The 15,894-nt window shown below is 37.6% G+C and overlaps 1 protein-coding gene across 5 annotated transcripts in view; it reads right to left on the bottom strand.

Annotated features, from left to right (window-relative positions):
• LOC136857044 (uncharacterized) overlaps nt 1-15,894 on the bottom strand; it is a 572,347-nt gene that overhangs the window by 252,537 nt on the left and 303,916 nt on the right. For all 5 annotated transcript variants that reach the window (XM_067135398.2, XM_067135399.2, XM_067135400.2 and 2 more), the window contains one exon: nt 5,802-6,480. In XM_067135398.2, the coding sequence (XP_066991499.2) occupies nt 5,802-6,480 (679 nt within the window). The remainder of the gene's footprint in view (nt 1-5,801; nt 6,481-15,894) is intronic.

Here is a 15,894-nt window from a genome sequence, read left to right as displayed (position 1 = left end):
CGAACTTACCGCCTTACTGCAAGCTTGACAGACTACCCTTCCATCTTTAGTGAAACTGGGATCCCCTGTGATCCACTGCTTCAGTCGGTAGGATTTCAACAATTATTCTTTGGGCATTGCCGCAAACACACTTCTTTTTCTTCTTCCACTTCACAATAAATCACAACACGTTCTGAACATAAAGCGTATGCGTACAACAGTTCGCATCGAAAGGGAGGTACAGGGCGTATGGGTTGTGCAACATAGTTCGACGTAGACTGGTTCTCGCATATGTCTTAGGAGGTTGGAGGGGTTGAAAGGCTTCGGGGTCAAATTGTTCCTTGTTTCTCCTGATGGAAACTTCCTTAGAACTATTTCTGGTGACTTCTGAGAATTTCCATTTTTGTTTGTGGGGTAAACAGATATTGAGAAAAGAGAAGATAATTCTGTCGAGCGCACTAGCTACAATATAATGCAGAGGAAGAAAATCAGCTTTTTTAAAATACAGTCAATAGGCATCAAATAGGCATTTATACTCCAAATAGGTACAAACCCCTGAAATAGGCATTTATAGGCACAACAAAACCAACGAAATATAGCTAAAAAAGACCCTAAAACGGATTTATATCTCAGAAGACTACGTTTCTGAACAGAGGAACAAAATAGGCAAATTCCCGTCTCTACTAATCACAAACCTATTATCTACCTAACACAGTGGTACTACGTGCAAGAAAAACTGGCCCATGGTGTTCCCAGCATGGTGGTACTAATTACAAGCGGCCTATGGTGTTCCCAGCATGGTGGTACTAATTACAAGTAGTCTCATGGGTCTAATTTGATCATCCCTTGGTCGCTCCTTTTAGTCGTCCCTTATGACAGGCAGAGGATACCGTGGGTGTATTCTTCGCCTGTGTCGCCCACTCACAGGGGGATGTGTGTGTGATCTGCAAGGGCTATTTTATTTCGCTCAAGTCTTCCGGTAAGCCGGTTAGGACCCCACTATCCGCCATCTGCGACGCGCCACGTGGGAGTACGACCTCTCCCACTGCTACGTTAGCGTAGTAGGTTCGTGGCCTAAAAAACAATTATGGATAATGTTCAGACTGGATTAGTCTATCACGTTCGGAAGATCATCAAAGAATGCATTATGAGATCATCTCTAGGAAATTCCATAACTTCATCCCAGTCATAAGTTAGCTATTGTCAACAAATTGTTCAAAGACTAAAACAACAGTGCAAAAGAAACAACTTAAGAGAAAAAGAATTCCAAACCGTAACCTACAACAAGAGTCTTCAGTATTTAGCTCACATCTTGGATATCAACACCACAGCAGAATGTAAATGTGAGCATTGTATTTAGAACATAACCATTACATCTCTAGGGGCCGATTGTATAAACATCATTGACTGGAGATCAGTTTTGATCTAAGTTCAGAAAATGATCCGAGATAAGACCAGTGTCATGTTGTATAACACTGACCTAAGATCAACTAATTGAAGTTCAATTTTGATCCTAGTTCATACGTGATCGCTTGGCAATAGCGATAAACAGCTGAGTGTCGCAAGTCGTGTTGAGCATTGTGAATATGTTTTCGTTTGTATTCTATGTGCCGCCCGAAAGAAAGAAAGAAATAAAGAAAGAAAGAAAGAAAGAAATGACTTGAAATCTTTGTATTTAACAAGTAAGTACTGCATAGAGAAATAATACCTCAATCCTGTATTATGCAAGTTAAATTTGTTGATAAGCAATAGGCCTACACTTCTTTATTTCTTCTATTTCAGGCTCCTGCTTCCAAATCAGCTTATCTGCACACTGCTCTTCCTTCGACCTTGAAAACAGCTGATGTGCTCACGAAGTCACGGTCGCCGAGCACAAAACGAAAATGGAGACCTTAAAACTTGATAATGAAGTAAAAAATGGGAAATTTTAGGGAAAAGGAGAAAGTTAGGCCTGGACAATAAGGAAAACTAGGTTTAATTGCATAGTACAGTGCATTATTAGATGCATGTAGTTGTAAAATACATGATGTTTTTGGCTATTGTATTTAAATCTTCCATTCTTTTTTGTTGCAGATAAACTGTTCGTATAATTTACTTTGAACCACTTTTCGTAATAGCCAAAGGTATACACTTTTTTTTTTGTAAATATTGTTACCTAAATACATTATTAATAATTGCTGTCCTTATAGTAGTGTTTTCTCTTCCATGAACGTTATTTGCAGCAGGCACTGGAATTTCTTCAAATGCTCTTCTTGCAGTGAACACAGCCTCATCTCTTTCAGGGACCTCATCTATTGCATTTACAGCGATGTTGTGCATGACGAATGCTGCAACTATGATTACCGGAACACGAGCTAACTTCACTCTTAGCCCCATACCGAGGCAAGGGAAACGTCTTTTCACAACGCAAAATGTTCTTTCTACTGCTGACCTAGTCTCTTTATGGACTTGATCATAAGCTCACTCTGCAGCTGTTTCGGCATGAAGTACTGGAGTCAACAGGTAACGACAAAATTGATAGCCATTGTCTCCCAGGAGTACGCCTTTAGGAATGTTGCCTGTTTCAAACTGAGCATGCACTCATGAATTACTGAAGATACTGCTATCGTGAGTGGATCCTGGCCACCTTGCTACGATATTTAGGGACTTGAACCTAGCATCACAAATAACTTGAACATTTAACGAAAACCACCCACGACTATTCGTATAAACTTCTGCATTATCGCCCCCAGGAGATATAGTTATGTGGGTACAATCTATTGCGCCTAGAACACCAGGGAAGTGTCGTACATCGAAAAAATCACGCATGATTTTCCTCACAACATTTTGTTTGGAAGGCATTTTGATAAACTCGTGTTTCAGTGCAGCAATAAGATTAGATATGCGATGAATGGCTCTGCAGACTGTCACTGCGCCTACATGCAGAAAATTACCAATGACTAACTGGAAACTTCCCATGGCAAAGAATCTCAAAATTACTAATAACATGCGCACTGGAGACAAAGGTTCGTTTCTCCTGGCAGGTTTAATTAGAATATCACACAACCTGAGTTCTAGCTGTTCCACAGTATCTTTTCCCAAGCGATATCTCAGTTTAAACTCCTTTTCGCTTAATTCTCCCATTGGATTTCCTCTTTCACAGAACACACAGGGAGCCCGTCAAAATTCATCATTTTCATCATCAGAAGATATATCCAAGAAATCAGAGTAATCAGACATCTGTAAAATACGAACGAGATAACATAAGCAATTTATGGAGGTTATGTTAAAGAATTATTACATTACACTGCAGTACGAAGCGTAATATTGCCTATGTACGGACAACAACCATACCTAGCAATGCATGAGGTTAGACTTTAGTGTATTTTCTTACCATTTAACGTAACAACATAGGCCATATTTTATTAACAATCAGCTGTTCTTGTATCTCAAATAGAAAACAACTCCTTGATCTCAGATCAAAGAGTTTGATCGGAGAAATTTATCCAGTTAAAGTTGATCTTAGTTCAGTGCCAAATGATCTCAGATTAACGTTTATACAATACAAATGTCAGAGTTTTGCGTGAAGCAAGATCAATTTAGTCTCTGATCTAAGATCAAACGATTTATACAATCGGCCCTAAATGTCACAAGTCCTGTTGCCCAGAAGCATTAGCAAATCTAGTGATATGGTGAAATAATTAAATAAATTTAGCCATGATTTTCAAGCTGTCAAACAAACAAAAAAAGTGGCCGCTGTCTTAAACCTATGTTTCTTCCAGGTCCACTCGCTACTATTCAGGGACAGGTAGTGTTACACATTGTTGAGCCACGGTCTGGAGTGATTTTATATCTATACTTATAATGGATCAGTTCTGCATGCTACCACTGTGGCGTAGTGGCGATGAGTTGGACTAGCATTCATGAGGTCGTTTCATTTATCCCAAATGAATTATTTCATTACACTATCCTGATGAGGTCTGCTAATGCTCAAACCAGTATATTACAATTTTCAGTCCTAAAGAAACACACACTTAGGGCCGGTTGCATAAAAATCGCTAACTGTAGTTCAGTTTTGATCGAAGATCGGAAACGAACTTCGTTCTTTTCTCTGTGTGAGTTGTGTAACACTAATCTGAGATCACTGAACCAAGTTCAGTTTTGATCTAAGGTCGATGAAACAGAGTTCACAACATCGCTAAACAGGAGAGATAATTGCGATTGTATCGAATCGAGTTGTATCGAACATGCAATTTAGATAGAAACGATCGACAATTCTCAACGCCATTCGACATTCATTTGTCTGCGATACGTAAACAAAGCCGCAAAATGGAGAAGAAAGATGAGCAACAAGAAGACGTGTACTGCAAATTTTAAGAAAGAGTAAAAAGATATGTCCTTCTTACTTCACCCTCCTCAGCAGGCATCTTGATGAATTGAGGTTTTAGAGCTGCAATCTCTCTAGTGACTTTGTGTATAATCCTAATTGCAGTTCCTTTATTTACATTGAATACATCTCCAATTACTATTTGGAAGCTTCCAGTTGTGTAAAATATTTATAGTGTGAGAAGGATCGTGAACATTGGATTCAGTGCATGATTTCGTTTAGTTTGTGTACTTAATTGTAGATGTAATCTTTGTTCTAGTTCTTCAACTACACGTTTTCCTAATCGAAACCGTATTTTAAATTGTCGATCATTTAGTTCTAACAAGGGATTCCTTCTATGTTGAAACACGCGAGGAGCTCTTTGGAGTTCAAACTCTCCATTCCCAGATGAAACGTCAAGAGTAATCTGAAATCTGAAAATAGCATAACCTATAGGCCCTAAGCATAAAACAGTGGAGAACAAACAACTTGTTAATAGTAGGAATATTGTTCAAATAATTACAATTAGCATTAGGCCTACTTATTTTACTTTAATCAACAGTAGACCTATTTATTATTTTTCTTTGTTATTATGTCATAGACACCTAAACAGATTTATTTCTCACAAAAATAATAATTATATCCCTTCTGCTGAACTTAGTTCAACCAGGTTAATCTGAGAAAATTCACCAGTCAGATTTGATCTTACATCAAGAAGATATGATCTTGGATTAATGTTTATACAACCAAAATTCTAAGTTCAGCTTGACTGGAGATAGGTTTCGGGTGGTTGAACTCAGATTAACTTTTATGCAACCGGCCCTTAAAAGATCAAACTATCTGCCTTATGTTTCAGTACTCCTAGAATAAAGTAAGATTTTCTGCCAACAATACTGTCAAGTACAATAATTGAGAAGATAAAGAAAGTAGATAGATCAATGAGAAATCTAAGATTCACAAGATGAATCACAATCGGCTCAATATGCAAGCATAATGCAAGAAAAAGACTACAAGACCAGTAGTACATTATTTTCAAGTTCTTGTGGGAAGTCTCAAAAGAATAGCAGCTCATAAACAAATGATTTTCAGGACATGATGGATATCTGTTTCAGGAAAGTTTCTGTTACATTAAAAAAATTCAAACCAACATCATTTTATTTGGATTTCTTTTTCCCCATAATGGTATTCCTTGATAAGGTCATTTATGTAATAAGTTCCCCAAAGGCAGACTTTTGTTTGCAATTTTCATTTATTCAAAATTAATAATAAGAAGAAGAATAAGAAGAATGCCTCCCCCTTAAGTTGCCCACTAATATGATTCATTCCAACGGCATCCCACCAAGCAATAACATAATAGTATAAAACAAACTTTACTTATGCTTGAACAATACAGAAGAAAGAAAACAACACATGGTTATCCCCAGTTAAAATTTCACAGAAGGAAAGTTAAAAACAATTATATTTATTTTGCTCTCACCTGCCGTTGTACTGTTAGCCGTCTGCGTCATGGAATGCCTAACTGAGGAAGAGCCAAGATTTGGCGAGGAACGATTGACAGCAGGATGGTGATGTCCATTCATAACCCCAACAGCCTGTTGCTGATTAGCAGGTGTCACCCTCTTCACTACATTCTGTGACAACTGCCGGCTAACTGTTGAGGATGCTTTCTGCTGAGCGAGGGCTTTGTTGGGACTGGTCTGAGTGGATGCTGAACTTTGTGTATTCTGCTGGTTAGGCAGCTTTGTAACTCCATTCATACTTCCAGCATGTTCCCGACATGGCGCTGGCAGAACCTTAACAGCAGCTGACTTCTGCAATGAAGCTGGGGGTGGCGGTGGTGGTTGTTGCTCTTGCTGCTGCGGGGGTTGCTGTGCCGTTGTCTGCTGATCTTGCTGCTGTTGCTTAGGTGACGTTGGCGGAAGAGGCTGCTGCGCTTGAGTTGAGGCAGGAGACCTGGATGAGGCGGGAGAACTCGGACTAGGAGCAGCCTTGGGGCGAAGAGGGGATGGTGCAGAGAAACCAGCAGAAGAATTTGCAACAGTAGAGAGAGAAGGAGAAGCTGAGGTAGGTGGAAGAGCTTCAAGAGGGATGAGATCAGTTACTGAAGAAGTGGGAGGCGAGACGAGATGCTGGGCTTTGGGCTCGGAACCAGAGAGCTGTAAGAAAAGAACATACTATTTTTTAGAATCTAAGGAACTCTGGTCTGAAAATATGGAGAGAGATAGAACAGGAAAACACAATTATTTCAAAAACTCTCTCTCTCTTTCTAAAACAGTGACAGATTGCAAAAGGGTGTTGTAATGTTATTACTAGAGCCCGGAAGTTAGGCGAAATGCCTTTTTTATCTGACTGGATATATTGAAGAATCAGATAGAGATAAATATGTTTTCATGCATTTAGGAAGTGTAGAGAGAATTTTGATTTTGCCTATTTTGGCTTCCGTTGTCTATTTTAAGATTTAAAGCCTTTTTTGCCTTTTTTGATTGTTATGCATTTTTTTCTGCGATTTACACATTTTACAAAGCACATAATGAATTTCCGTACATCGAAGACTGCATGGAATTACTGAAGAGATAAGTTTGTATCCTCACGTGGATAAGTTAGTTTCGAATACCAAGAACATCTTCCTAAAATCATCCTCCCGAATCCGGGTTTTCAAGGACGTGGCACCAGAGCTCCCTCTATCTCCACAGCCAGTTCTCATCAGATGGCGAACTTGGATCTCAGCAGTCATATTACAGCAACAATTTGGACAAGATACGTGAGGTACTTCATGCCGTATCAGTAGACGAAGTTACTTCAGTTCACGAGGTAAAAATGTTGTTGGACCATGAAGAGCTCAGCAGTGATCTGGCATTTATAACAGCACATTATAGTGTGATACCGGAAGCAATCTTGAAGTTGGAGAAAAGAGATGATTCGCTGCTACCATCTACGGCTATCTTCGAAGATGCAGTAAATCAACTGCTGCAAGCACCAGGAGAAAAAGTAAGCACTGTTAGTGAAAAGTGTAAACATGTTCCGAGTGATAATGCGGACATTGAAAAAATGAAGAACATTTGTGATGTTTTGAAAGGTGAAAATTCTGTTTTAACTGGCATGTGTCCTTCCGAAACAGCTAGTTTCAAATTTGCGCCAATCACTTCAGTGGAGGTAGAACGTTCCTTTTCCATGATGAAAAGCATTATTTCTGACAAGCGTCTGTCTATGACAGTTGATACTTTGAAAAAGCACCTTGTCGTTGCTTGTAACCCAGGAAAGTAAGAGTGAGAACGCTGATTATGTGATAAATTGATGATAAAGAAATGAATGAGTATTTAAAATACATATTTTCATTAATAATGAGTGAGATTCCTCTTTGCTTTCACTCCTAATAAATGCCTATTTTATTTACAGTACTGCTTATTTTCAGTATTTCAAGTGCCTTTTTGCCTGCCTATTTTAACCAAAAATAAATGCCGAACTTCTGGGCTCTAGTTATTGCATTAACAAAATATTATTGGAAATCAGACTCTACTCCAAAAAACCAGTGTACAGTGGAACCTCGATTCTCCATTTATAAAGGGACCACGGGAAAAAAAAAAAAAACGTACAACACATGGAAACGGAAAATCTGGGAATTAATCATCATCATCATATGTACTCTCCAGCTTTTGGCTGGGTCTGCTTCTGGGAACTATTGAACTATCAAAATGAAATATGTATTACTATAATCTTACAAACACTCCTAAACCAAACTACAGTCCCAACAGACCTTCTGCCTACCAAGTGACCACTGCTCATCTCGAAAGCCTGCAGATTACGAGGTGACACATGCTCAGTATGACAAATCCTTTCGACCATTATTCGTGGCTCTCTAGACCGAGGTTGCCATCTCCACCATTCGATAGTTCCTCAATTGAGTCGTATGCGTGAACAAACGTCTATGATACATTTTTGTGGCATTTGAGATATTCACGGAACAAACATCTATGATGTGTCCTGGATATTTATTTGCAGGTAGTTTGAGCGTATCTCAATAGATGGCTATAGTATTCCGGAAATTGTGAAGAGAAACACACTTCAAAAATAATGGAACGAAAGTTTATGTTACATCGTTTCCTGTGCGAGCGCTCGACAATATCACGAATTGAATGCAATGTAATGAACACATTCTAGTCCGGAGATTGTTCTGGTTTGTTCAGTCTTATATTACTGAGTTTATTTAGTTACTCATCGAAACTATAATCATGCAATCAGACGATAGTAGTGATCGTAATATACTGTTGTCCCCAAGCAGTATACACAAGTTGACGAAAAACAATGCAGGAAAAGGAAACGTGACCCTAGCGAGTGGAAAGATGTACGCACCAAACCATTGTAATTAGGCTAAAACGATAAAATAACACTATTCTCCTCTGCATGCATACATTATGAACGAATGAGTGAACTCGTGCACTTATAACCTGTTTTGTTTTTTTTTTTTTTTTTTTTTTTTACGGAACAAAAGTCAATGTTACATTCTCTCGCGTAGCCATTTCCCGTGATCAACACTCATCTTTATTGCCGTTTCTCTCAATATATAGGGAATGTAACATAGATGTTTGGTCGTGCATATGACTCAATTAAAGGTAATCGCAGAATGAATGAACCTAGAACCAGCCCTCATATGCAGGTAAAAATGTGTATCCTGGCCGGTAATCGAACCCAGGCCTTCTGGTCAGAGGCAGGCAATTAAGACTGCGAGAGGACATCAAAAATTAATTACCGGTACGAGACTTAAAAATCTTGAAACTTTACGTTCAGTTTTACCAGGAAAACTTCATCTAATTCCCATGAATACTTCTTTCAGTTCAGTAACTTTGATGAGGCAAAAAATCTAATACCAGTAACGCCAAGCCAAACAACAATCGACCCCAAGTAGTTTTTAATTCTGTAATCTAATAAAATAAAGCACATTAGATATAAAAGCACCCCACATGAGGGCGAAATCCCTTTTCTTTAATCTTCCATTTTAATTTGGTCACCGGCATACAGTTCGTAGTCAGTTGATGGAAATCTTGTACCGCATGAATTAGGCCTACATTGACTTTCAAAGTTTATGTTGAACATGAGAATATGGTCTCAAATATATCAATTCTCGAACGTTTTCGAATGCATTATATTCAATTCTGCCCGTCACAAATAACAATCAAATTGGAAAGAGAAAAAATACCATCAAAATTTCTGAAATTATGGCCATTCATGACCTCGAGCTCAGCTGGAAAGTGCGCTCGATGTACAAGTACGAAATGCTACAAACTTTTTAAATGTAACGTGCGCAAATAAAACGACTGCAGTTTTTGTAACATTTTAACACAAAAACATAAAATTCTGAGTCTTATATTACGACCAAAACAGTAATAGGCAATCCCAAAATCTCCCATGGCTTTATGTCTGTAAGGTGCAACATCTGTTCTGGTCTCGATAACATAATCGTATACGATGATATTAAAATACTAAATTTGTGTTAAGAAGGAGCAGTTTCGATTCCTGCCCAGAAGCTCAGTGACTATACAATGCCCCGAGGGAAGTGCCGAAAACCTGTTCAGCGATACAAACGGGGGGAGGAACCCTAACGCTGGATATAATGTAGACGTTTTGCAAGTACATACATTTGATGAAACTCGTTCCGTCTTCAAGAAGAGCTGTTTCAAGTAGTCCACTTCATGACCGTATCGATACTTTATTTTTTGCCCTGCCCTGCCCTGGGCAAAAAATAAAGTATCGATTAGGTGGCTCTTTAATTATTCTTGTTGATTCAAGAAGAGCTGTCAAAATGCACTCGCTCCCCTTCCAATTGTTGTGGCCACTCTCTGGTTTATGATTTCCGAGGATTCTCTAAACAACACCACCGAATGAATGCGATGCTAGGATGGTCCCTTATGCAAGTTCACCGCCGATCACCTTTCCAGTACAGTACCGGTACTTCCTCTAATTATTGCAATGACGGGACGTTAATAGCAAGATCTGTAAGTATGCCTAGTTTCTTGAAAAACACATGATCGATGATTTACTGCTGATGGGACTGAAATACCTGGGCAGTTGATCCGGGAAATTGTTTCTTTGAGGAACGGATAATGCGGGAATTTTACAACATAATTTAACTAGGATCCTCGCGAGACTACATAATTTGAACGAATAATACGGGAAAACTTAGTTACTGGGAACGTATAATCGACGTTCTACTGTATACTAAAGTACGTGTCTGGACGGCACATCTAACTTTATATTCTTATATGGATTGGATGTTGTCAACGTGTTCTACTCATTTTAAAAGAGTCAATATTTGGATATCCTTGTGTTTATTGTGAAAGTTCCCTTTGTGGCAGCTCACATATGGTGTGTGTGGACTGACGCCATCTGTCAGTGAATTAACTTACTGCTCTTGTGTACGGACTCTCTCACCAGAGCACACGTTATTCGCCGGACCTAACGCCGGTACGGTTGAAGAGAATGTCTGCCGTTGAGTATGGTCGAGTGCGGACGCTTGAGGCAACAGTTCTGTAGGAGTCTGATGAATCCGATTTTATAATCTTGTTAAGGGATTAACTAAAATATTTATTTTGATTTTAAAAAATATAATGTAAACTCTGTAGTTCATATTTGTTTTATTATTGGTGATCACCAGTGCATGGGTCAGGACCAGTAACTTGAGACTGAAATTCCTCTCCAAGAGTAAGTACTACCTAAATATTTTTTGGTTGGGTCATGTAATTTGTTTTGAAAATGAAAACATACAACCTGTTTTCCAGTCACTGACCAGGTCAGGGATGTAATGAATGAAGCAAATATAGGCCGTTAGTACGATGGGGTCGCCACTCCCAAAGTGATTTATTAATGACTGATAGATGCTATGAAATGAGAATGGAGAGCGTTGCTGGAATGAAAGATGACAGGGAAAACCGGAGTACCCGGAGAAAAACCTGTCCCACCTCCGCTTTGTCCAGCATAAATCTCACATGGATTGACCAGGATTTGAACCATGGTATCCAGTAGTGATGTAATTTGTTTTATTATACGTAAATCATATTTTTGTGGAGTTAATGGTGAAATTTTTGATCTTGGTTCTCTTTGTTTTACCCTGTTTCAGCATAATTTTGCTGATATTAAATGACATGCCGATTGTTTGACCGGTAATTTTTACATTAATTTTGCTTATCCAAATTTTATTTTCACTCTGATTATTATTTCGGCTCATTTATTGTGCGTTCTTGTATTATTTTGTTTGGTGTGCGTGTTAGTTCTATTAATTTTTGAGTCTTGTAGATATGGCACTCCTTGCCCCTGTTCTTGCGGGTTTTTATTTTGTCATTTTCTTTTGGTTTATTAATTTTTTCTTTGTACTTTCTTGAAGTAATTACCTCGTGGACCAAGGCACTGTGTAAATCATTTTCTTTCACATTTTTCTCCTTAAGTTAAAATATTATTATTATTATTATTATTATTATTATTATTATTATTATTATTATTAATTTTGTGTTTCATAAATGTTCATTTCTCATGGATATTTTATCTCCAAGTAACTAAAAATTTATATTGTTTGATAATTATTATTTTTAAACCAGAGTATTTTAAATATTTCGTATTGTTTTCCAAAACATTAACATCCATGTAAGTCATTTAAAAGAATATGTTTATTTATAATTAATGCTGGGACATCCTAAATATTCTAAAAGTTGTTTTATTTCAAGCTTATATTTTAACTGTAATATTCAAAAGAAGGGTAGTTAACTTAAAATCCATTATTAGGTGGGGGTTCATGCGTTCCTTAGTGGAGTGTTTCAGTCATTTAAAATCCTTTTCTTAACTTCTCATTCTTGCTATTATCTTGCCTCCATTTTGTCCTACTATGTAATGGTGACATTGCTGCCTGACCTTGCTCATCTTTCTTTTGTTCTCATGCGGGAATGCTGTTTTGTTTTGATCCTTGCGTGGGTTCATTGTTGATTCTCAGTGTGTACAGACACATGGGTAACTGAGCCTGCTATTATTTCTATTTTATCGCCCATGTGATTTTATTTTGTTGGTTTACTAATCCGTCTGAATTTAATTTTGAGATTTCTATTCGGTTTATCTGTCATTGATATTTTTTCCCCAAATTTGGACTTCTTGTGTGTTTGAAAATTTTTCTTCTGGTTTGTCCTTAAGTTTTCATCTCATTTGACCGTGAATGGCCCTATGCCTCAGGTTACATTTTGGGTGGGAGATTCCTCCAATAGGAATTGTCATAAACTCTTCACGTTTATTCACCCCAGTTGTTCGTCTCACATTTAATTTTATTAATTTTAAGGATGTTAAAATATTGTTTAAAAATAGATGTTATATATGGTGGAGCATTTCTAGTTTCTGTTAGTTGAGAAAATTCATTTCAAATTCCTATATTTATTTTAGTTTCATTGATTTATTTACTATGCAGAAATTTTATTATATTATCACTAATTATCACAAAATTGACCAGATCAGTGACAGGATAATTAAAGTTAGACTCGGACTTAGGAGTGGAATCAAGAATTCTATACAAGTTTATGCACCCCAATTGGGGAATGCAGATGAATGTTAAGAAGAATTTCTAGAAGAATTGGAAAGTTGTATTGAAGACAAAGAGGTTATAATAATGGGAGACATGAATGCACATGTTGGAACAGACAGGCAGGGGAAAGGAAGAGATAACTGGCCCCTATAGTTATGGAAACCAAGATAAAGGAGATTTGGTAACAGATTTTTGTAGAAGGGATGGATTGTTGGCAATACGTGGTTTAGAAAAAAGAACTCTCAAAAAATTACTAGTAAAGATTGGGGAGATTGAAAGACAAAGACAAGGATTGATCTTATTCTGAGAGAGAAGGAGAAACGTGGACAACTGGAAGATGTGACAGCAAAGCCAAGAGCAGATTTCGAAGGAGTCCATAAAGTGGTGGTAGCCAAATTAAGACTTGGTAAAATAATGAAGATAATAGAAAAAAGGGAAAGAAAAATAAAGAGATGGAAGATAAAAGAGAAATAAATAAGGGAAAAGTTTCTAGAGGATATGAAAAAAGAAATTCCCAAAGATGACATGACCAGTGTGGAAGAGGAATGGACATATTTCTGAAATGGTTCTGTAAAGTGTGCAGTAAACACCTGTGGAAGACTACCAGGGAGGGAAAAGGAAAAGGAAACTCCTTACAGGAAGCAGTTAAAGAGAAACAAATGACTTTGAAGTGGATAGGCAGCAATACTACAGAGAACTGGCAGAAATATAAAGAAGCCAAAAAGGTATGTAAGAAAATAGTACAAGAAGAGAAACGGAAGAGCTGGGGAAGTTTCACAGAAAATTTAAAGGAGGATAAGCAAAGTAAAAAGGTTTTGTATGGTTTGGTGAAGAACAGTTTACAAAATAGTGAAGATACAAAATTTGTAAAAACAAACAGGGCAGATATTGACGCAAAGAGATAACATACTTAAAAAAAAATGGGAAGAATACTTCTCAGAATTGCTAAATATGAAATACAGTGAACTGGTACTTGGGAAGGAGCAAGAAGAAACAATGGGAAAAGAGGAAGAAAAGGAGATATCAATGTTAGAAATAGAGGAAGCCATACAAAAGATGAAGAGTGGTAAAGCAGCAGGAGTGCATAAAGTAACTACGGAAATGATAAAAACAGCAGCACCAATAGGGCTAAAGTGGCTGTATAGATTATTTAGAATAATCTTGATGAAGAAAGAGACCCCAGAAGAGTGGGGAAAGGGTTTAATTATCCCGATACTTAAAAAATAGGTGATAAAAAGAATGTAATAACTAGAGAGACCACCCTTATTGCCCAAGTAGCTAAGATAATTGAAAGAATATCGTGAGGAAGACTGAGGAGGAAGCTAGAAGGAGAAATGGAAGAACAGTATGGTCTTAGGAAAGACAGATCAACATTCGACCTGATCTTTACATTAAGACATATGATGGCAAAAAGATGGGAGTTTGGAAAAGACATACTGATGACATTTATTGACATTGACGAAGCTTATGACAGTGTGCCCAGACAGTTATGGGACACATGAAGGAAAATATGTTAACAGAGTGGAAGTGCAAATGATGAAAGCTATGTACAAAAATTGTGTTAGTAGTGTGAAGACTAGTACAGGAAAAACAAAATGGTTTAAAGTTGAAACTGGTCTTTGACAGGGAAGTCTACTATCCCCTATACTATTCATCATAGGCATGGGTGAAATTTATAAGAACATTAAACAGACATTGGGAAGACAGGCAACAAAAGCCATGTTGTTTGCAGATGATATAGTGATACGGAGTGAGGAGTAAACATAGTGCATAAACAAGAGATATAAAAATTTGGGACGAAAGTAAGCACAGAGAAACGTCAAACAATATTGATGACAAGAGGGAGAGAGGAAGGAAGGAAGATAAAATTGAATGGTAAAATTCCGGAAGTGGTTAAAAGTTTCAAGTACTTGGGAAGTGTAATCACAGAAGATAGAAAGATAACAGAGGAAATTGGGAAAAGAATGCAAGCAAACAGCTTCTAGCAGAGTGTAAGGGGTATTTTGTGGAATCAAGATGTCCCAAAGAAATGTACGAAAGTATGATATTCAACCTATTATGAACCCATATAACCTATAGAGAGAAAGAGAAGGAAAAGGACAGGATCCTGAAACTTGAAGACAGGACAGAAACAACAAAGCTAAAGTGGTATGGGCATATGACGAGAAAGGGAGAAGAGAGAGTGCCAAAAAAAGCTTTTTCAGAGAAGTTAACAGGAAAGAGACCACAAGGAAGACCCCAAGACAGGTTGACAGATTCAGTGTGGGAGTGCATAGAGAAGACAGAATGAAAACCAGAAGATGTACTTAAAAAAGGAGAAGAGTGTTGAAGAGACAGGCAGTGATGGAGGTCCTTGAGGCTAGTGTATTTGAGCATGTTTGAATACCACTGGAGTTAGCTAGGATCAAGCTACTAGCTTGAGCTCAGTGCTATTAAGTCACAAAGCCTCATTACATGTAAACTTATGTCTAAAATTTACAGTAAAATCTCCGTTGCATTACTTTTAAAACTCTCATTGGTATGTTCATTAACAAATAAGTTACATAAAGATACTGCTACAAATAAGGTGTGAATTGAGGACTGCACATCACAGGAGTAACTAACTGTGCCATTTCACTGTTCTCAATGAAGTCTGATTGGAACAAAAATGGAGTCTTAGCCGTGAGAACGTCAGTGATAAAACATCAAAGCATTCCTAAATGTCAAAGGAATAATGTTTTCGTCAGGTACTTGAGGAGAAAGAAGCATAGAAGGTGGTGACAAAAAAAGATGCGAGAAGATTGTTAAAATTTAATATTGGAAAATAACATTTGATTCGCACTGAAGGTATAGAAGTAGAACGTCACCCAAGACTGGAGAAGAGGAATGATAATATCAACGAAGCGAAAGTTAAATACGCAAATATAATCAAAATAATTGTCTACGAGTTATTTGCAAGACACAGACGAAGGATATTCAGATCAATTAAAAAAATAAAATTATTCCAGGAGACAGAAAGACTTCCGCATTACTACGTCAC

Source organism: Anabrus simplex, chromosome 1 (assembly GCF_040414725.1).
Source record: "Anabrus simplex isolate iqAnaSimp1 chromosome 1, ASM4041472v1, whole genome shotgun sequence".
NCBI lineage: Eukaryota > Metazoa > Arthropoda > Insecta > Orthoptera > Tettigoniidae > Anabrus > Anabrus simplex.
This window is presented reverse-complemented; position numbering and strand designations above follow the sequence as displayed.